The following is a 22,835-nucleotide window of genomic DNA, read 5'->3' as shown; positions in this document are numbered from 1 at the left end:
CACTTTTATTCTACCTTGAAACAGTTTATTATTAACATTAATTTGTTCATTAACAATCAAATCCTGTCTATATTCCACTCTCGCTCAGATTACGCAAGAGATCTCAGACAACACAAGAATGTTCCGGCTTCTTGGATCAGACAGGTGAGGTGATCTGGAAGATAAATAGAAAGTTGTTTTGGCCAAAAGAAGCTATATAGCTTCAATGCCAAAACTGTCTTTGACTGAGTTTTGAATTGACTGTTTCACAATTTTGTTGCACTTCTCGAAGTGATTAAGGTTATACCCCTTGTAAAACAAGTATGCCACGCTTTCTAGATGAAAAAGAACAATGAGGAAGTGAGTCACTTCAACTCCTGTTTAGTGCCTGCAGGCATATTGAGAATAAGTCATTTGGTGGAAGTGTGCCTTCAGAATAAAAGAATAGAATAGAATATCTTTATTTGTCATTGCACAAGTACAAAAATGTTTAGGTAGCAGCTCTCAGACTCAATGCAGTTGAAAAGTATAAAACAAAAAATATAGACTGTACTATACAGATTTACACTATAAATACTCATCTTAAGTAAAAACACAAGACATATTACACAACAGAGAGACGCATACAGGTCAGTTTTGTGCATTGTTAATTGCTATCATAGCTCTGGGATAGAAGCTGTTTCTCGGCCTGTCTGTTTTATTCCTGTGCCTGTTTTCAGGCACAGGAATAAGCGTAGAAATGAGTTTCTCAACTGATGCTTTCATCAATTGAATTGGTTTATGATGGATTCTGTTGTTGCATTGTGAAACTAAACTGCATCTATAAGTAGCTTTATCTGATCTTGTGTTATCAGGGTGGTGGTGCTGGAAAGCAGACCTACGGACCACCCCACAGAACACAGCAACCTCTATATCTTAGCGGGCCATGAGAACAGTTACTGAAGTGGAATGTGCAACACTTGGATGGGAACAAGGACAGGAGTCAAACCCCATATGAAGTGATTTCTTTTTTTTAACTACACGTGAAGTTGCTTTTTTCTGCAAGGTAATGCTGTTGCTACTGTTGTAGAAGAGTAATCAGGACTGGTTTAGACGGTAGTTAAACTACATTGTGATTTAATTTTGAAATCAATTTGTAATATGGTTGAGCATTTAAGGCAGTGTTGGGAACAATCTATAATGCAAGAACAAAACCACTCAACCTTACATAGCAATAAAGTTACTAAGCAATAAAAAAAGGTGTACACTTGAGCAGAGCAATATGAGCAACTTTATGGAATGTGTGGATAAGTTAATTAATGTTAATTAATTATTGAAACATTTCCTGACCCCACACTCCATAGTAAAGGAGTTGACCTTGACTCAAATTGTTTTATTGTAATTTTTTATTTTTTTTGTAGGTGACTACAATAACCAACCTGTGAACCAAGTATAGTGATAGCATGTGCCATTTAGCCTACTTGTCTTTTTCAGAGACAGTCAGATCCCTATAGATTGCGTAATATTCCACACAGACAGATGCAATGTTTCAGATTTGATTGTCTTCTGATGGGTTAATATCAATTTTCCAGACGCTCTCAGATCTTGATCAATGTCTGGAATATGAGGCTTAGTAAGATGTGATTCGATCATGGAGATGAAATGTTTCAAAGAAGAGAATGGCTAGACTGAGAAGTGAAGTGAAACAGAGCTTGGAGAATGAGACAGTGTGGATTTCCAGACTTACAGACCTAGAATTTACTGCAAACGTTGTCGTCGTCCCCCCACACACACGCACCTCTATCCTAAGAATAGCATGTTACATCACCCACTAAGTGCTTGACAGAAGTGTATGTATTTAATGTAAATAGAATATTTAGGCTGTACACTGACCATGTACTGTAGATATTCTAGCATATGTTGTACAGCTGTGCCCTTGCTTGACATTTGTCAAAAACTGCTGCCTAAGGTTTGCGGGGTACTGCCTCAAAGGGCTTTTTTGAGTCATTCAAACCAACAAAAGTAGTTTGGACCACAAAGTGCAAACTGTTGGTCCATCATTCATCAGATGCATTTATTTGTTTTTATTTGTTTTATGTTGAACCACCTTCTTTAAATTAAGCCATATAGAGATATGTTATTTGCTTTTTACGCTGTTTTTATTTCAGATCTTGTATGATTTATATTCCCCTTGCTCAGACATGCACTGGCTATAAAATCTGCACGTAGTAGCTTAATAAACAGGGTATGTATCCATACAGTACATTTAGGCTATAAGTAAATTATACTAATAAAAGCATCATGCAGGAGTGCATAGGCTGCATTACATTTGACATATTGCTAGAAACAGAAACATAACCTGTTATGTGAAATCGAAGCAATAGAATACACTACATGTTTTAGAGATAATACCAACCTGTTACACAAAATACAATTACAAATCAGTTACACGTATGAAAAACACAACTTATGTTTTATCATATTGAGGTGTTCCGGGTTGAATATTTGCCATAGTTCATGTGCCACTTACTGTTAATGTTTTTCTGTTACGTTTCATGCTGGAAACAAGGTGGGAATACTTTTGGCCAAATTCATTTTTACAGTTTATTGTTCCTTTTCCCCCCAAATGACCATAATGTAGGTATTTTCATTGTCTGTTTCCATATTGATTCATTGTAAATAATGTACAATAAAAATTTTGGTTTACAAACTACTGAGCCTCCAGCCTTGCAATAACCATCTTTCTAATAATGCGTTGTGTGTGTACAAATTAGAATGGGTTTAATTTCCCACGATCAGCTCAAGATCCGGGCACAAGTTCATATTCTGCATGTGTCCTCTTTATAACCCAACGGCGTGCAGTGTCACGATTGACGTTTTTTGGATAAGCATTTCGACATCAAATAATGAACAATATTTGCTGCTGTTTGGCTTGCTTGCTTTCTTTGCGTCCCAGCCACTTCACTTTTATTGGTCCTCTGGTCTGCAGCGAGATTCCTACGAACATCTCGAGAACCGGGCACTCCGCAAAGTTAATAGCCTATTTTAAAATATTAAAGTTAAAGGTGTACTTTCGATAATCCACGGAGTGCAGTATATAGGCTTCCGCAATTGAGCTAATGCAATTAACAAAGGCATTTGCAATTAAATGAAACTAAGCGTAGTAAAGGAAATGTGGAAATTCTGTTTCGTTATTTAGAAGCAAATTCGCTTTTACAACCTATAATCAGCTACTTTCAAAGGGGCTGGCTAGCGAACAGAACGACAATATAAAGTGGATAAACTTTCAGTAAATTGTTACATAAATTAATGTGTTGACTGATGTAAAAACTGCCAGCACATTGCAAATGTAGCCTACGCAGTATGGTGAATTAGGCCTACAATTATGACAACTGGCTCAACCATTGTGCATGTAATGAATTCTGTTATGAACTAAATGTTTAGATGTTTATGCTGGTAAGACAATTTAAAAGATAACCAATACAGTAATTTCTGATCAACATAACATAGGCTAAGCAATTTATAACGTAGGAAACAGCAGACAAATAAAAGGCTAATCATTTGCATGAATGTAGGCATTAGCTATTTGACTAGATGTGGAAGTTGAACAAGTAGCCTACTTCAGAGATGACAGAGAATTTCAATTGTGATATGAGAAATATAGGTACCAAAAACACTGAGAAGAAATGTCATCACCACCACTATCTATTTATAATTCTAGAAATCACCGACATCATCGCGGTCACTGTGCCCTGTCTATAATTCCAGGAATCTGTGTGTGTGTGTGGCACCAATTTTATTACGGGCACTATGCACTATCTATACTTATGGAATCTGAATTTGTGGGTTTTACTGACGTCTCATCGACTGCATCACTGGCACTGTGCTCTAGTTTTAACCAATGACGGGAAGTTTTTGGTAATGTAGCATGCTTCTCTACTCTTTCATCCCCTAGTGTTTATGCCGAGTGACCCTGCAATCTGTTGGTCGAGTTTGCGACTTTGTCAACAGAGCGCAAAACTTTCACTTCACACACACACATCGTTTACGTCACCCCACCGCTGAGTTTGTTCGGATAATTAAGCTGTTTCGATCATTAGAACCTCTTGTCAGCTTATACTGGTTGTTTTAAGATCTGTGCGTTTTGGCAGACATTGACAACCGAGAACAAGCCCCCTAGCACGTCATGTCAGCATAATTGCGCATGCGCTATTTATTCACCAACAACTGCACCCGAGTCATAACAATCGTCCAAATAAATCGTTTTCAATAGTGGCTACTGGACATTGAGTGGATGTGTACGTGGGATTTGTTTTTTGATGTAGATTTCTTACGAAGCGACTGACGATCTTGAAGATATCGTCTTGGACATGGTACATTCATGGAGGATAACAAGGTTAGCCACCCTTCCGAAGATTCTGTGAAAATGGGCGATTATGCACCGAAGAGGGGTTTTTACCCCAAACGTCGACCATGCTAGTAGAGAATGATTAATCTGTCTGAAAAGGACTATCACATTTCCCACGATGTTAGGCTATCCAACTCAACTTGGATATTAGCTCTCAATAATAAATCTATGGCTAAAGATTGCTAGCTAGTCCATCATTACGTCCAAACATCTTCCGATTCGGATCGATCGACAACAGTGGCTAGCTAGTTAGCCTGCTACCTAGCTAACAACATAGCATGCTGGTTCGCTGTCTATCGTCGATCACGACTCATTGACGTGCGAAATGAAGTTTGAAATGAACTGTTCTTGTCAACATATGCTTGCTATATTGGTACCGTTTTGCCCTGTCAATGTTGACGTTGTCAGTGCAACCATACAGCAAGTTTAGCTGTCTGCCATACTAGCTAGCTTGTGTTAGCAAGCTAGCTGCCTAGCCATTGCAGCTGGACACGGCTATCAACATCTGTCTGCCGATGCAATGGTCGGATTGCCAACAGTTTTGGTAGAGGAATGCTCATTCTTGGGTGAATATTCTGAGGCTGCGGGGCGCACAGAATATTGCACCTCTCAATACAGACCACGGGCCTCAACACACACTGTTTTAATGTAAAAAGTGGCCGCGAAGACACCTCGCCCGCTGGCTCCGAGATAGCGCACGACTACGGGCGGCTGAAGTCATGCAAGCGGCCCAGGTTCAGTACGACTTTTTCAGCGAGGAGAACGCACCGAAATGGCGGGGACTCTTGGTACCCTCCCTAAACAAGGTAAGGGTAATGGAGCACATACTTATGTAAAGTTTGCAGCACACAATTGCAGACAACTGAAGTGGTTCTACTGAGGTGTTCTTGCTTCATTTGTGGATGATGGCATACCTTGCAACATACTGCCAGTGTAAACGACCTATAATTGGAATATAACTAACACAGTGATTGCAAGGTGTCAGAACACAACTAACGTTACAGCAATACCCTGTCGTTTGCTTAGTTACAACCAACATTTGTATTCAACACCAGTCAGTGTTGAATCTTGACAGCACCAGATTAGTCGATTCGGGGGCAGGTCTTCACTGTCTCGACATACACAATACGCTAGACTTTTTCAATTCAAACATTTACTTGAAGACTCCTTTCGTTAAATGTCCAGTTGGTAGCATATCACAAAACCACCTTCACTCACTGCACGTCTTGTCCACAGAATCAGCTTGTGTGTGACATGCCTGGCAGCTTATGTGGGGGAGGACGCTGTCACACTCACAGAATGTCCCTCCCAAACAGTGCTGCACTCTCTTTGAGACGGGGTGCGTAGCAACAGGGATTGAAGAACTATGCTCAACAGGCACAGTGAAACCTGCAGCGCGTTGACAAGTGTAGGCTTCCAAACACAGTGTATCCTAACATGACCAGAGAAGATTTGTCAACATTATTCCACTTGTATATCATGTCAGCAGAGTCCTCAGGATAGTGTTGACTGTGGACTTTTCTGTGGGATTCTGTATAGCGTGGTGGCAAACGTAGAATTGGATTATTCACATTTGAATCTCCGGTAATGCTTTTACAGTCAGCCATGAATCCCCAACTAAACACAGTAATTTACAAAACCACCCGCTTAAAATCTTGCAGTGTTACTGTGAATTGCAACAGACAGTTTGACACATAACAGGCTTGGGTGCAAGCCCATTAAGATTGACTCAGCTTTTTTTTCTTTTCTTTTTTTGTGCCTTATTCTGAGTCAGGCAGAATATTTAGCCCCATCAAGAAAGGTATGGCAAATGGTGGCCATGTTGGGTGATTCAGACAGCCAGTACTGGTTATTCATGAGACCAAACTAGGCTTTGGTGTGGCTTCAGATATCATGTGCAAAGTGGGCTTACATGGTGATACACACACACCTACCGTATTTTTCTACCGAAATAAAGCTGCGGTTTATAACCTGATTTTACATTTTTCTGGTGGTGGTGAGGCTTGTGCTATAAACTGCATCGAAATCGAAAAATAACAAAACAACAGTAGAAATATTTTTTCGTGAATGCTATTTAAGCAATACGTCTTTTTGTTTTTTCATTTGAAAATCCTCTTATAAATGTTTTCTCACTCATAAAGTCAGTTTGCAACATGTAGTGGGTGAGGCAGAAAGGTCAGTTGGGTAGGTCTATTGGCTCTTTGCTGATAAACTATTTGACATCATTGAAGTAAACCAAACAGAATACAACTACCTCAATAATAAAGACAACAGATACAAAATGACCACAGATTATCATAATAAGCAGTTAGGCTATGTAATTTGCATCAACACACCCCGCAGGAAATAAAAGTAGATTGTGTGTGTGTGTGTGCGTGCGTGCGTGCGTGCGTAGCAGTAGATGGTCATATTATCTTAACACAAGTTATTTTCTGCTATTGACATGATGGTTAATTGTATGACCTAAAATGGTATTACACTAGCCTATGCTTTGTGAAAATACAGGAATGAGTAGTGTCCCTCAGCAAAGAAACTCAAATCAAGCTGCTACTGATTTTGTAACTATTTGGCCTAATTTTGCTCATCCCAAATGCAAAAAGTCTCTTTCCATTCACTCTAGGTAAACTGTTGTTCCTGAATTAAGAATATCCAATCTAGGCATTCATGTGCAGCATATCAATTCCAACAGTCTACTAGTTAGCATCACATAAATAACCTATTGAGTTTACAGTGGAGCGCTGAGCAATGTTTCTAATCAAACTATTAGTTTTACATTCAGTGTTATCAAATGTGACACTCATGCCACAGTGTTATCTTTTCGAGAACTGTCCTAATGATTTGAAAATGACATGGCAACAGTAACCACCATTCTTAACCACACATTTTGAAATGGCCTTGTTTGTGACAGAAAAAGAAATGCAAAAATAAAAAGTGTTTGCGTGAATCCCCACTGTCAGGCACGTGGAATTCCAGCAAGGGGGCAAGGCCCCTGCATTCCTGCTGTGTGTAGACTGGCAGAGCGCTGCCAATGCTAAAGTGCCATGATGCCTCTGAAATGCCACTCCACAGGAATGGAAAGAATGCCATGGTGTGCAAATATCAGAAAAAGCCAGAAAAGGCAAGCAGAACAAAAAAGAAAGTTCCAGTCCTCGTGGTTCTAGGCCATTTTACAACAAGCTTTTAACTCTCTTTATTCTTCACCCCCCTTGGATCTCCTCAAGTGTTTCTTTTCCTTGCTCAAGCTGTGTCAACAAGCCTCGGAGCTCTTTTTTGGAAGACTTCAAACACCCCACGGCAGAGACGGCTTCTCCACGCTCCGCATAGTCGCCTGGATCGGACACGCCCTCAGTTCACCCTATTGATTTTGGCATTGGTCTGCCAGCACAAAAAAAAAAAAACAGTTACATTTGGCTGGAATGTGCTGGCACAGGGAACTGAAGAGACAACCTGTGCTTCAGAGCAGAAGCATTTCTTCTGGAATGAAGTGGATAAATGGGATTTTGTTGTACCGGTGCATTTTTACAACCACAATGGTTGTTTCATGGCAGAAGACATTTTGGCAAGCCTTGCAGAGAAAAGGATGCCAACGTTCCTTGCTCTGCCCAAAGACTGGTGGGGGCTTTGCATAATGGTTTGCCAAGAAGCATTTTGCAAGAACAAGCTCCCCTATTCTTCCCTCATAGAGTAGGCTACATCCCCCACTGAGTTAGCGCCATGTTGCTGAAGTCATCTGCGCTGTCAAGATTTATCCTGAAGTATTAATTGGAATGTTGTGACAAATAATAATTGGTTCCTAATAACTTCTGTCTGAACGAACAAATTCATTGTTCGTTCATTCATAGCCTGAAAAACACCTACCTAATTTAACCATAAAGACCCTTAAAAGATGTGATGATAGAAATTCCACAGCTACTTTTGGTTTCATTTAGCAGACCTGTATATCCAAAGTGACGTACAGACAGTGCATAGCGAGTGCAGCATAAATTCAAGGTTGTCATGGTTGTAACTTTTTCAACACAACTTCATAAAAATTGAAAAGAAAAACTGTTAGGCCAAGCTGTTTTTATAGCCTAACCTATTTGCATGTCATGCCTTGCAGGCCTGCACTGGCTAGGGTTCCTGGGAATGGAATTCCTGGCATAGTTTTGGGTTAGTCTAGCATGCACTAACCAGGGCTCGATACCACCACACCCAACCTGACTTGGGACGGACATCTCCTGCCCAGTTCTATTCTGTTCTGTGCACGCCTTGCACCGCAACCCTGCACCTCTAGACGTTTGCGCTGACTTGAAATGGCCTCTGGAAGGGGACAGCAGATCAACATGATATCATGTGTACTTGTGCATCAGATAGCGCCATACGAGGTGACCTTTAGTAGAGGATACATGCATTTCCCTGTAGTTACGCATGGGATACACTGTATAATTTAGATGTTTTCAGAAATGACTTCTGCACAAGCTTGGTTCTGCTCGTGTTTGCCTCACGCAGCCAATGGTTGGTGACCTGGGTGTGATGGATGGCTTTAATTGAGGCCTGTGGCACACATTATAGACTCATTCGCTATTCTATTGTTAATAAAAAAAATTTGAGAGGGAAGAACCAGGATTCACAAACATTCCTCTTAAAAAGAATCTGCCTTAGATGCAGTAGCAGATTAGCCTGGCTCTGCCCTACTACGTACTTCCGCTCAATTTTATTTTTGCTTCTGTACATAGGTCTGGCCATGAGGTACATAAGTCAGATTTTTGAGGTTGATTTTCTACCGGCGAATCAGCGAACAGAGGGAGTGGCTGAGAACGATGATGATGTCGTGCGCTAGTTTGTCTTGTAGTTCCGTAATGGCGGCGGAGACAGATGCGAGCAAAGCCATTCGGTCCGTTGTGGCAACGCTGCCGAATATCCAACAGCTAAAGCCGGAGCAAGAACAAGTTTTGCTGAGTTTTGTTGGTGGCCATGATGTTGTGGCCCTCCTCCCCACAGGGTTCGGGAACAGTTTGATTTTCCAGCTACGGCAGCTAGCTCTGTTACACTGTAGTGGTGAAGGAATTGGCTAAGGCGAACGCTAGCGATTGGTTATGGCAGATCAGAGTGGCTCTGGGCAGATACAATAGTTTTAAACTTCAACAGAGTACCCGCCTACAAGGAAGTCAACGCTTGTCAATGGAGCGAGGCCAGACTCTCTGTACAAATGTAATGTACAAGAGTCTGGTTAGGACCAGGCTAGTAGCAGATTTTGAAGAAGAATGTGAATGTCGTTCTTTGTCAGTCATTATTTGCTCTTTTAACCCCACATCTTATTGAACGCTACAGACCAAAAGTTAGCTTCATTGCAAGACGATCCGTAATAACTATTCACTCATTTTTTCCAACAAAGATCAACGACTCCCAAACCACTGAATAAAAGCACATCAACAGGCACATTTTATAATAAAGATAGCAACACGTTTTAACTTGAAATTAACCTCAGGCACTGAAATATTGGAGTGTGCCATGCTCCTGAATTCAGTTGAAACATCGTACTGCTCAGACATTGCTCAGAACCATGGAAACCTAATTAGGTGTGCATTTTTTCCATTAAGTTCTGTCAGATGTTTTTTATTTATTTTTATTTTATTTTTTTTACCTCACATTTAGGCATTTTCCATACAAACATGGACTACATTTCCATACCACATGACCAAATTAAGTCAGCAAGTTCTGATTTAGCAAGACATCAATGGCACCAATTTATACAGTTCTTTACAAGTCTGTGGAGATAAATACCAGCTATCATGTATTTTTTGTCTAGACAAAATGTGTAACTAAGCGTTGCTTTCATGTCTGTCTGAATCTCATACTCAACTCAAGCTCAGGACCTTACTGCAAGACCTTGGCATATGTGTATGTGGTCTATATGCCCTCAATGGCTGTATACCTTTGGATGCTATTCAGTAGCATAATGAAAAGGGTAGGTAGCCTGTGTGTGTGGGGGTGCTGGATGACTTGATGTTCTTGACGCAGGCACTTTGGATTGAAGATTCCCTTGGCAGTAGCCTCGTGTGTCACCAGAATATAATGAGGTTTTATGGCCCAACTACAACAACTTGTATATGATTCGATAGAAAATTTTCTCTTGGGATTTCTATCATTTTGAAGTCTGAGAAGATTACGCTTAAATCTTTTTGGTGGAAACTCTAGGCCATGCTTCAAGCAGCTGTAATGCATAGACGGCCTCCTTGAAACCTCAAGCATATATCTTCAAGTTTTTGAGTACAAAAAAGGCACAATGTGTGGAATCAGGTTTTAACATCTGTCACTTTATATTTAGTCTATAAAAGTTAACTGAATTTTTTTGAGGCAGGTGGCCAACAACTTAGCCCTACGTTCTAAAGTCTTTTGTCGTGTCAAGTTGATGGCCTGCCCACTCCTCCCCTTCTTCTGTTTCTAATAGCCTGGCTTCTTCACGCCATCGCAGCGTCATCTTTTGTGTTGTTTGCTCTCCATCCTTTCCCATATCAACCTCCGCATTTGCCTTTTTGTTCCTCTTTCTCCGTAACATGCATCTCCCACTCCTTCTCCCACCCCCCTACCTCTCAGTTTCTGTCTCCCATTCCCTTTGAAGTGCTGCCAAGTTGAGCGGTGACCCTACTCGGTCTAAAAGGCAGAGGAGGTGAAGAGACGCGCTTGCTTAGTCATTCCTAGGCAGGGTGAGGAGACTGGAGTGTCGGCGCTCATCGTCACCGCCCTATGCTCAAAGTGCCCCTGATGCCAGAGCCGGAAAAGTGTTGCAAATTTGAAAGAAACAAGACATTGAAATATACCGAAGCTTAGTTTCATTTTGGCTTTAAACCAAACCTGTTAGCATCCCTTGTTCAGAATGAGTTGGCTTTCAGTTTTGTTTGTTTCAATGTCATCTGGACCACTCACTGCCTTGGCCTTCAACTCCTGAACTTTGCATTGGCATTGGTGAACTTGTTGTTGAGCTCTCACGTTGTTTTGAGTGGTCCAGTTAGCTAGCCGACTAGCTTAACCCTTGTTAATATTAAGGGTTTAGACATGGGCCTTTTTTCACAACTGCTTGTGAATTGTGATAATAGGAGTTTGAGAGTACTCAAAATTGAATTTGTTGGGGATAATGAGCACTAAAGCAACATTTGCGCATGTTTGGAAAATTGACAAACAAAATTGCTTTCATCATTGGACTCTATTGTTTAGTATTTAATTATATTAAATGAGGCCACCAGCTGATATTCAAGCAGTTTCAATGGGCTTGAAAATATCCAGCATGTCAATTAGTCAACTATTGATTTGCTATAGGCTTAGAACTGTTTGGATGGCCTTTAACCAGACATTGCCCAACAAGGCTAAAGCAAAAGAGCCACTTCAAGCACTTCACATAGTCATCATGACTATGTCATTTTACAATACATGGACAATGTCAGATATTGCTCCATGCAGAATGATACACTTTCCACAAGTTCCCCGAAATTGCACGTGGCATACATTTTGTCGTTTACAAATGTATGCCAATCACATTGTGATCTCACACAATCGACAGCTGTGGTATCGTTTCAACATTCAGCCCAACACCACTATCAAAGATGATGATTATGGCTAACCTTGTAGCCTACATGTAACATCTTAGTCCTACTAGCGGAGCAGTACTGAACTAACGGCCTGTTGTGTGGTTCCCCGGAGAGCAGGTGCTGAGCCAGGTGCACCCCAAGCTCAAGTCCCAGGAGGAGGCGCTGCAGTACATCGAGGAGCTCATCCTGCTGCTGCTCAGCATGCTGTGTCAGGCCCAGCCCCGCAGTGTGCAGGACGTGGAGGTATGCGCAGGCGCACAAACACACACTCTCTCTCAATCACACACACACTACAGGCTGTATATGGCACAGCCCTGCAGCATGCAGGACGTGGAGTTGAGCCCCGCGTCACGCAGAGCCAGTGCTCACGCCACGCCTTTTAAACCACCCCAGAAAACAAACATTTATTGGCCATTATAAATGCCGATACCGATAGTTTGGAAAATGCCTAATATCGGCCCGCCGATATCGGTCGGGCTCTAATAGTGATACACATGATATTACATATTATCATTTGGTTTCGTTATTACTTTCTGGGTTTAGTAATTTCTCTCAGAAAACAAATGTTAGTTCCACCCTAGACACTAAAGGATTCCACTATAGAACAAGATATTAAATACTTAATATTCAACATATTCTACATCTCACTAATGATTACTGATTTTTTTTTTGTGTATTCTGTATGATTGCTTTAAGTTTGGCTTGTTGTTTTCTGCTTTGTCATTTAAGCTACATCGTGAAAAGCTAAAATGATTGTTATTGTGCACTTCACTTAACGCTATCGTGTTGCTTTGTACGTTTTTTTTTTTTTAAGTGGACATGACACGCTTGCGGAAAACATCACCTGGTATTTGGTTGCTTTAATACAGTTTAGTAGAAGGCAACTTGATTTTACCTCTTGCTTTTGTTTTTGCTTCTGGTTGGTCCTCAAACCCATTTTGCGGCCAGACGGATCCGGTGAAATCCGCAGGTGCTTTTGTTTATGGTTCATGGCTTTAACCATGGGGCATGGTAAACTCAACCATGAGAAAGTGGTATTTTTACCATGTTTCTACCCCCTCCTCCTCAAGTGTGTACTTCATCGACCTATTCCTTCGTAACCTGTGTGTTTGACCTTTGACCCCTGCGCCACAACATCAGCCTGAGGCAGTGACCACTGTCATTTGTGCTTGTGCGTACCTTTGGTGACCCATCCAACTGTATGGATTGCTGAAAATGGCATTGTGTACAGTTAGTCTACATAACAGCTACATAACACATTCATAAGTGATACTTAAGTTGTTCTTAAGAACCTGCTCAGGAACATAATTCCCTTAAGACAGAAAATGTTTTTGAAGACCTAATATTTGGTTGGCAGATATGAACTTAAAATTGCCAAACACTTATGAATGTTCATGTAGGCTAGTGCTTTTGACGGCATTATGCATTTAATGTAACTATGTTCCGTAGTTCTGACCCATGTCGTGTCCAAGTCAGGATGCTTGACGGAAGCAGTCGTAAATATTTACACACCTGCACTTCCCTTTGATGTAACCTGTCGCGTGCCTGTTAAGTCAGAGAAGGATGAACCATGTGAAACGATGACGAATGCATGGACACATAATGTGAACCTGTGTTAAATTACTAACCTCTTTGGAGGGTGGCATGTCAATCCAGTATGATTGTTCTGCCTAAGGATTTGGTACATCCCCCGTGAATGACATACCAATAAAATAAGATGTTGAGAATATACACTGTGTGCCTGGTTCCATTTAGTCATCATATCTATCTATCAGAACCAACAGTGAGGCTGTTGAAATGGAAATGGAACCAGGTCTTATTCTGGGTTTGAATATGATGACATTTCACCTCCTTGATAGCAAAGTATCTGAATTTCTTACTTGGCTTTCTTGTCCTCTTTTTCTCTGTCTTTTAATGTCTCTCTCATTCTGTCCTCTGACTCTGTCTCGCATTCTATACTCTCTCACTCTGTGTCTATCTCTTTCTCAGGAGCGTGTCCAGAAGAGTTTCCCCCACCCCATAGATAAGTGGGCCATAGCTGACGCCCAGGCGGCCATTGAGAAAAGGAAGAGGAGAAATCCATTGGCGCTGCCAGTGGACAAGATTCACCCGCTACTCAAGGTGCGTCCTGGAATACTCTTCGTAGATTATATAAATGTTTTTTTTTTTTTTTTTTACTTCAGTTTGAGCGTAAATATTCTAATGTCACCATGTCTCCCACTTGACCTTAGCCTGGTCCTAACCAGACCCTCGTACATTTCATTTGTACAGAGGGTCTGGGATCGCTCCATTCACAAGCGTAAACTTCCTTGAAGGGCGGGTACTCTGTTGAAGTATAAAACTATTGGATCTGCCCAGAGCCACTCTGATCTGCCATAACCAATCGCTAGTCTAAAACAGACCTAGTACAGAAGCAAATTGAAAATTGAGCGGAAGTACGTAGGAGGGCAGAGCCAGGCTAACTTGACCTTTGCTTTAGAGGGAAATATCCCATTGTATTTATTGATCACCTATAGAGGGAGACAGTGAGCTGTTGCATTTGGTCACTTGATCTGTAACAGAAGGTGTGATTGATTACCGCTTTTTTACTTCTTGTCCATCCATCCATCCATCATCTTCCGCTTGTCCGGGGGTCGGGTCGCAGGGGCAGCAACCTAAGCAGGGAGGCCCAGACTTTCCTCTCCCCGGCCACTTCCACCAGCTCTTCCTGGGGGACCCCGAGGCGTTCCCAGGCCAGCCGAGAGACATAGTCCCTCCAGCGTGTCCTGGGTCTTCCCCGGGGCCTCTTCCCAGTGGGACGTGCCCAGAACACCTCACCAGGGAGGCGTCTAGGAGGCATCCTTATCAGATGCCCGAGCCACCTCAACTGGCCCCTCTCGACGCAGAGGAGCAGCGGTTCTACTCTGAGCCCCTCCCGGATGACCGAGCTTCTCACCCTATCTCTAAGGGAGAGCCCGGACACCCTGCGGAGAAAACTCATTTTGTCCGCTTGTATTCGCGATCTCGTTCTTTCGGTCACTACCCACAGTTCGTGACCATAGGTGAGGGTAGGAACGTAGATCGACTGGTAAATAGAGAGCTTCGCCTTTCGACTCAGCTCCTTCTTCACCACAACGGACCGATGCAGAGCCCGCATCACTGCGGACGCCGCACCGATCCGCCTGTCGATCTCGCGCTCCATCCTTCCCTCACTCGTGAACAAGACCCCGAGATACTTGAACTCCTCCGCTTGGGACAAGATCTCCTCCCCGACCCGGAGATTGCACTCCACCTTTTTCCGGTCGATAACCATGGCCTCAGATTTGGAGGTGCTGATTCCCATCCCAGCCGCTTCACATTCGGTTGCGAACCGCTCCAGTGAGAGCTGGAGGTCACGGCCCGATGAAGCCAACAGGACCACATCATCTGCAAAAAGCAGCGACCCGATCCTGAGGTCCCCAAACCGGACCCCCTCAACGCCCTGGCTGCGCCTAGAAATTCTGTCCATATAAGTTATGAACAGAATCGGTGACAAAGGGCAGCCCTGGCGGAGTCCAACCCTCACCGGGAACAAGTTCGACTTACTACCGGCAATGCGGACCAAACTCTGGCACCGGTCGTACAGGGACCGAACAGCCCCGATCAGGGAGTCCGGTACCCCGTACTCCCGGAGTACCCCCCACATGAGCCCCTGAGGGACACGGTCGAACACCTTTTCCAAATCCACAAAACATGTGTAGACTGGTTGGGCGAACTCCCATGCACCCTCCAGAACCCTGCCGAGGGTATAGAGCTGGTCCACAGTTCCACGGCCAGGACGAAAACCACATTGCTCCTCCTGAATCCAAGGTTCGACAATCCGACGGACCCTCCTCTCCAACACCCCTGAATAGACTTTCCCAGGGAGGCTGAGGAGTGTGATCCCCCCAAAGTTGGAGCACACCCTCCGGTCCCCCTTTTTAAAGAGGGGAACCACCACCCCGGTCTGCCAGTCCAGAGGCACTGTCCCTGATGTCCACGCGATGTTGCAGAGTCGTGCCAACCAAGACAGCCCTACAACATCCAGAGCCTTAAGGAACTCCGGGCGGACCTCATCCACCCCAGGGGCCTTGCCACCGCGGAGCTTTTCAACCACCTCGGCGACCTCAGCCCCAGAGATAGAAGGGCCCCCCCCCAATGTCCCCAGACTCTGCCTCCACGTCGGAACGCGTGTTGGTGGGATTAAGGAGGTCTTCAAAGTATTCCTTCCACCGATCCAGGACGTCCCCCATCGAGGTCAGCAGCGCACCATCCCCACCATATACAGCGATGACAGTGCACTGCTTCCCCCTCCTGAGTCGCCGGATGCTGGTCCAGAACCTTTTCGAAGCCGTTCGGAAGTCATTCTCCATGGCCTCGCCGAACTCCTCCCACGCCCGGGTTTTTGCCTCCGCGACCGCCAAAGCCGCATTCCGCTTGGCCTGCCGGTACACATCAGCTGCCTCTGGAGTCCTACCAGCCAACAAAGTCCGATAGGCCTCCTTCTTCAGCTTGACGGCTTCCCTCACCTCCGGCATCCACCACCGAGTCCGAGGGTTACCGCCGCGACATGCACCGACCGCCTTGTGTCCGCAGCTCCGGTCAGCCGCCTCAACAATGGAGGCCCGGAACATGGCCCATTCGGACTCAATGTCCCCGGCCTCCCCCGAGACATGGTCGAAGCTCTCCCGGAGGTGGGAGTTGAAGCTCCTTCTGACAGGGGATTCTGCCAGCCGTTCCCAGCAGACCCTCACATTACGTTTGGGCCTGCCAGGCCTGACCGGCGTCTTCCCCCACCATCGTAGCCAACTCACCACCAGGTGGTGATCAGTTGACCTCAGATCCGACGACACGACTACAAAGTCTATCATCGAACTGAGACCTCGGGTGTCCTGGTGCCAAGTGCACATATGGACACCCTTATGCTTGAACATGGTGTTCGTTATGGACAAGCCGTGTCTAGCACAGAAGTCCAACAACAAAACACCGCTCGGGTTCAGATTGGGGGGGCCGTTCCTCCCAATCACGCCCCTCCAGGTCTCACTGTCATTGCCCACATGAGCATTGAAGTCCCCCAGGTGGACGAGGGAATCTCCGGGAGGAGCGCTTTCCAGCACCCCTCCCAGAGACTCCAAAAAGGGTGGGTACTCTGCGCTGCCGTTTGGTGCGTAAGCACAAACAACAGTGAGGACCCGTCCCCCCACCCGAAGGCGGAGGGAGGCTACCCTCTCGTCCACCGGGGTGAACCCCAACGTACAGGCGCCTAACCGAGGGGAAACAAGTATTCCCACCCCAGCTCGACGCCTCTCACCGAGGGCAACTCCAGAGTGGAAGAGAGTCCAGCCCCTCTCAAGGAGACTGGTTCTGGAGCCGATGCTGTGCGTCGAGGCGAGGCCGACTATATCTTCTCTACCTCGCGCACCAGCTCCGGCTCCTTTCCCGCCAGCGAGGTGACGTTCCACGTCCCTAGAGCTAGCTTCTGCAGCCGAGGATCGGACCGCCAAGGCCCCCGCCTTCGGCCGCCGCCCGTCTCGCACTGCACCCGACCCCCATGACCCCTCCTGCGGATGGTGAGCCCACTGGAAGGGGGTCCCACGTTGTCTCTTCAGGCTGTGCCCGACCGGGCCCCATGGGAAAAGGCCCGGCCACCAGGCGCTCGCCATCGAGCCCCACCCCCGGGCCTGGCTCCAGGGGGGGGCCCCGGTGACCCGCTTCCGGGCAGGGGCAACTGAGAACCATTGTTCGTTTTCTTCATGGTAGTTTTCTGAGCCACGCTTTGTCTGATCCTTCGCCTGGAACCTGATTGCCTTGGGTGACCCTACCAGGGGCATAAAGCCCCCGACAACATAGCTTCCAGGATCATTAGGACGCGCAAACCCCTCCACCGCGGTAAGGTGGTGACTCAGGGAGGGGTACTTCTTCTTGTATTGTTAAATAAATAAACCATTTGAGTTAACTGCAACCAGTTCCATTTTTTTTGACAGTTTAGCATTGTAGAGTTAATGAACAATATTAATTCTGGAACATTTGTCATTGTTGGTTTCTTTCCAAAATGTTATTACATAATTCCCACATACCTTGTTCGTCACCTTAATAGATACCCATTCCCCTCATTTAGAAGTTGGAAAGCCAGTGGTATAAGGAAATAACAAGTTTGAATTAAACCCAGGCAGGGGATTGTAAAAGCATCCTTCACAGCACTAAAATTCCATTCACCTCAGTGAAGGAATAACTGATTTTACCACAAATCTTTGTACCCTCACAGGAGGTACTAGGGTACAAGATTGACCACCAGGTCTCTGTGTACATCGTGGCAGTGCTGGAGTACATCTCTGCCGACATCTTGAAGCTAGCGGGGAACTACGTACGCAACATCCGCCACTATGAAATCTCCCAGCAGGACATCACCGTTGCCATGTGTGCCGATAAGGTGAGGTGGCTCGCTGCGATGGATTGATTTTCAACAAACGTTTGTTTTGAAGTTCCTGATAGGGGAAATGGGATATGAATGATTAAGAATGGTAAGAAGGGTTGTTGTGTGGGGGGGTGTAAACCCTGCCCTTTGCCCGGGGTGCCAAATGTACTAGGACCGCCACTGTTAAGGTGTCTGTGATTTTGTATGTTAATTGGGTGTGCTCAAGCCTTCGGCGAGAGCACAACCTTTGTTCTCTCACATATATATTTCTTTATTATTATTTATTTTCGCCCCCCTAAGGATCAGTCAATATTTGGACTACATACACAACGGTGGTGTCAAAAGGTTCGTCTTGGTAGCGATTGCGTTGGTTGTATTTTTATTTACGTTCCATTGCATGGTTTAAGTAGAAATTGCGTTTTTGTGGTGAAAAGTGAAGCTAACGGTGGCTAATTTGCTAGCCACAGTCACTGACGTTACTAACGTCACTACGTCACTAACGTCACAAAAAACACCCGTGACTACCTGTAGCAGAACATTCGTTTCGCATCTGTTAACTTGTGGGATAGCTAGGCTAACTATAGCTTTACTGCAAGGCAGCTGCAGAAACGCCACAAGCAAAGAGGCCAGGGTGATAACTATTTACTAATTTTACTTTGTGATGTGAAACACAATTATGAAATGTAATGTACAATATTAGCTGATATTATTAAGGAAGTAGGCCCACATCTACTTTTGGAAACGGTAGTCTACTATTTCACTGAAGCATTAGCATCATGACATTAGCCTCTGTTGCCCGGGCAACACATACTACAGTGGTCTATGCATCTGTTTTCAATCTTTAAAATAAACATTCCTCACAAACACATTTTCGTTGTAGGATTTATTATGACATTACATTACAAGTAAACGATTTGTGGGTGAAATTATCATTACCTGTGGTTTCAAACCAGTGTTGCTCACTGCAACGCTGTAGCCTACGCGAGACACTACAAAAACATCTACACAGCTGTAGGAAGTCAAACGGCGACAGAACATGTTCGGCACTCCCCTTACTTAAATCAAAAGTCTATCTAACTGCTAACCTTAACTTCATTGCCACAGCCTAAACGTTGTCAATCTATTCATGAAAATAATTAATTTCAGCCTAAACCGTACAACGGAACGTTAAATCCAATTCAACCAACGCAATCGCTACCAAGACGAACACAGCAGTAGTCTAGTACTGTACTGAAGTAGTACAATTTACCGGGGCAGCTTCTCCACACAGGGCTATATCGCACTTTGCGTTGTTACTGACAATGATCGCTACCAGTGAGCTTTTTATGAAAGCGATTTTCCACTAAATAAATGTCAAGCTTATTTACGTTTTTGGGGGCATATTTTCAGTTAGAAGATGGTACTGTTTGAATCGCGATTCAATCTTCTACTGCCGGTAACGTCGTAGAATAATCTTCAAAGGGGATTCTTTATTCATGAATGAATGCAATATGAGTAGGCTAAATGCCTTAAAATATCACGAGAAGGGAAAAACTTAAAAGGACGTTTACGTCATAGAGATTAGGTCAATTTTTACACCGGTCTGCCAAATTTATTCGTTTTGATTCAACGATGAGGATGCCTTTTGCAGGGGAAATGAGAAGATCTATTTCATTCTACACTTCACTTGTATTTTCAGTTGTAAATGAGCAGCAAAAAAAAAATGCTTTTAAATCTATGTAATCTTTATAAATAATAAGTATGCATTTTTATATAAAATATACAGAAATATCAGGTTTAAAAATGTCATTCAAAAACGGACCCCTGTGCAACCGACGCAAGCAAGCACACCCTACAATTTCCTCAAAAATTGTACCCTCTCTAGTATTTAAACTGCTGTATGTCTTTTGAGTGGAACATGTTTTTTAAGCCATTACATGCTTCTACCACATCCTCACACGTACTTTTATTTTTCTTTCATGTGTTCTTTGTTAGTTATTTTTTGTATTTATATGTGAAACCATCAATAAAAATAAACAGACACATTCTCACCCACATCTCCTCTTCGTCCCCCCCCAGGTTCTCATGGACATGTTCCACCAGGACGAGGAGGACATCAGCGGCTTCCCCCTCATGGACGAGGAGCCATCCACATCAGAGGAGCAGAGCTACTACGACCTGGTCAAGACCTTCATGGCCGAGGTGCGCCAGTACCTCCGCGACCTCAACCTCATCATCAAGGTGTTCCGGGAGCCCTTCACCTCCAATGTCATGCTGTTCTCTCACCACGTAAGCGCCCACCTGCACACACAAACAGACACACACATCTTTTTTTTGTGTGTCATATGGAAATGTCTCTGTTTTGTTTTTCTGTGTGTCAGATACATTGACTTTCTTTGAAACCCTCTTTGATATATATCTCAGCAAGTTTCCATCATCCTCCCATGTTGTATACCTCCTTCGCTACCCTGTCAACCTCCTCCCCATCTCCCCCCCACCCTCTCTTCCATCCTTCTCTCTCAACCCCTGATTTCCTCTCCTCCACCCATCCTTCTCCTCCCTCCTTCTTTCTCCTTCATCCTTCCTTCTCCCTCTCCTACCACCTCCGCTCCATCCCTTTCCTCCCTCCTGCCCACTGTTGCCCCCTGCAGGACGTGGAGAGCATCTTCAGCCGCATCGTGGACATCCACGAGGTGTCCCTCAAGCTGCTGGGCCTGATCGAGGACACGGTGGAGATGACAGACGAGGGGAGCCCACACCCACTGGTGGGCAGCTGCTTCGAAGACCTGGCCGAGGTGTGTGTGTTTAAATTATTTATTTGCCATTCTGAACAAAATGAACTGACACAAGAACAAAATATGTACTCAGGACCAGCAACGTACTGTATAGAAAATAAATAATATACAAACTTACAATAATTAAAAAATAATTTACAGGCAACTACATTAAAACCTCTTAATTAATAACTAAATAACAACTTTAAAAGCATTGCATAATATTATTATATTAAACCAGAGAATATTAAACCAGAGCAACATTATGACAAAGCCGCACACAATGAGATAAGAGGTATAAATATATATGTTGCAGACGTGTCCACACTCATTCTGTCTGGTAACCGTTTCGTCTATCAATGTTTGTAGCTATACCGTTTTTAACAACATAATGTCTTAAGATGTCCTAAAGAGATAGTTAAGACTAAATCATTCTTGCATTAACTGGTGTTAAAATATCCCTGGTTACATTTATAATGCCCCTGTCTGGGGCGTTCAGTAAACAAACATTATTATTAAAAAGAAAAATTATATAGCACCATTTTAAAACACCAGTTGACCAATTTACTGTACAGTGAGTTCACAAAACCCCCAAATACAATAAATCATAGAAATAAATACCCAAAAGACGAGTTTTAGGCTATAGAGAAAAGATGCGTTTTTAACTTGGATAAAGACATATGTTGTGTTGGAGCACAGCCTTGGTTACATCACTGATGATGTATCAAAGAGTATCAAGAGAAGGATTCATCCTGTTAATGAGAGCCTGGAGTTTACCCTGAGTTCAAGTCGTTCATATGTCATCGATGACCTTTCTCAGGAGCTGGCCTTTGACCCCTATGAGTCGTACGCTCAGGAAATCCTGCGGACCGGCTTCCACGACCACTTCCTGAGCCAGCTGTCCAAGCCGTGCGCTGCCATCTACCTCCAGGTCAATGCCTCTCCCTCACGGACTGACCACCCATTCACTGTTGTATCCATTCCACGGGTTTGATTTGGGATATGCCTCGATTGTCTCGCTTTTGATCTTGGGGCTTTCTGACCTTATCTATGGTTTCTTCTTCGTCTTTGAGAGGCTTTATTAACCTGGTCTCTCTGTTGTTTGTGTGTGTGTGTCGTTCTCCCCACAGTCTATATGTGAAGGCTTTAAGGAAGCAGTCCAGTACGTCCTCCCCAGGTTGCTGCTGACGCCAGTCTACCATTGTCTCCACTACTTTGAAATCTTAAAGGTACGGACAATCTAAACTTAACATTGATTTTAAAGAGATAGATGGACCAATTGACATGATTTTTTTTGTTGTTGCCATTTTTCATCCTTTATTGGACTGTTTTAAGTGAAGTGTGACAGGAAAGGCAGGCAGGCAGGCGGAGAGGGGGAGAGGGGGATGCAACAAAGAGCTCAGGTTGGATTTTGCACTTATCCGGTGGGTTACTGGGATGCCCCCTGACTTGATTCAGTGTGTTGGGTGTATTGATTCCAGAGGGAAAATTACACAGTGGCAGCAGCATTGAACAGCAATAACCATGAACATATGAATAAAAAAAAAACTGCAAGTTTATAACAAAAAGTTGTTAAGTGATGGGTTTAGCCCAACCTGTCACTGGCGACCAAAGTTCTAACATAAGGACTTGGTGACAAAGGTGTCCCCCCATCCCGTCTCTCAGCTTACCGAAAAACAAATAAGCAAAGCTGCAAAGCTGGGAGTCAGTTGGCTGAGCGGTGAGGGAGTCGGGCTAGT

General features: G+C 44.0%; 2 protein-coding genes across 3 annotated transcripts in view; both read left to right on the top strand.

Moving 5' to 3' along the window:
* The window catches only part of map4k3a (mitogen-activated protein kinase kinase kinase kinase 3a), a 74,592-nt gene extending 71,927 nt beyond the window's left edge, over positions 1–2,665 (top strand). For both annotated transcript variants that reach the window (XM_067258806.1, XM_067258805.1), the window contains 2 exons: positions 89–144; positions 834–2,665. In XM_067258806.1, coding sequence (XP_067114907.1) covers positions 89–144; positions 834–921 — 144 coding nt within the window. In that variant the 3' untranslated portion in view covers positions 922–2,665. The remainder of the gene's footprint in view (positions 1–88; positions 145–833) is intronic.
* Positions 2,666–4,208: 1,543 nt separating this feature from the next.
* The window catches only part of LOC136965306 (son of sevenless homolog 1-like), a 35,610-nt gene continuing 16,983 nt past the window's right edge, over positions 4,209–22,835 (top strand). The window contains exons 1-8 of the mRNA XM_067259405.1: positions 4,209–5,172; positions 12,049–12,174; positions 13,921–14,052; positions 18,194–18,358; positions 20,402–20,611; positions 20,974–21,117; positions 21,917–22,027; positions 22,227–22,325. Of these exons, the coding sequence (XP_067115506.1) occupies positions 5,086–5,172; positions 12,049–12,174; positions 13,921–14,052; positions 18,194–18,358; positions 20,402–20,611; positions 20,974–21,117; positions 21,917–22,027; positions 22,227–22,325 (1,074 nt within the window). The 5' untranslated portion in view covers positions 4,209–5,085. The remainder of the gene's footprint in view (positions 5,173–12,048; positions 12,175–13,920; positions 14,053–18,193; positions 18,359–20,401; positions 20,612–20,973; positions 21,118–21,916; positions 22,028–22,226; positions 22,326–22,835) is intronic.

Source organism: Osmerus mordax, chromosome 21 (genome assembly GCF_038355195.1).
Source record: "Osmerus mordax isolate fOsmMor3 chromosome 21, fOsmMor3.pri, whole genome shotgun sequence".
Classification (NCBI taxonomy): Eukaryota; Metazoa; Chordata; class Actinopteri; order Osmeriformes; family Osmeridae; genus Osmerus; species Osmerus mordax.
The sequence above is the reverse complement of the archived record's forward strand: the minus strand, read 5'-3'. Positions and strand labels throughout refer to the sequence as shown.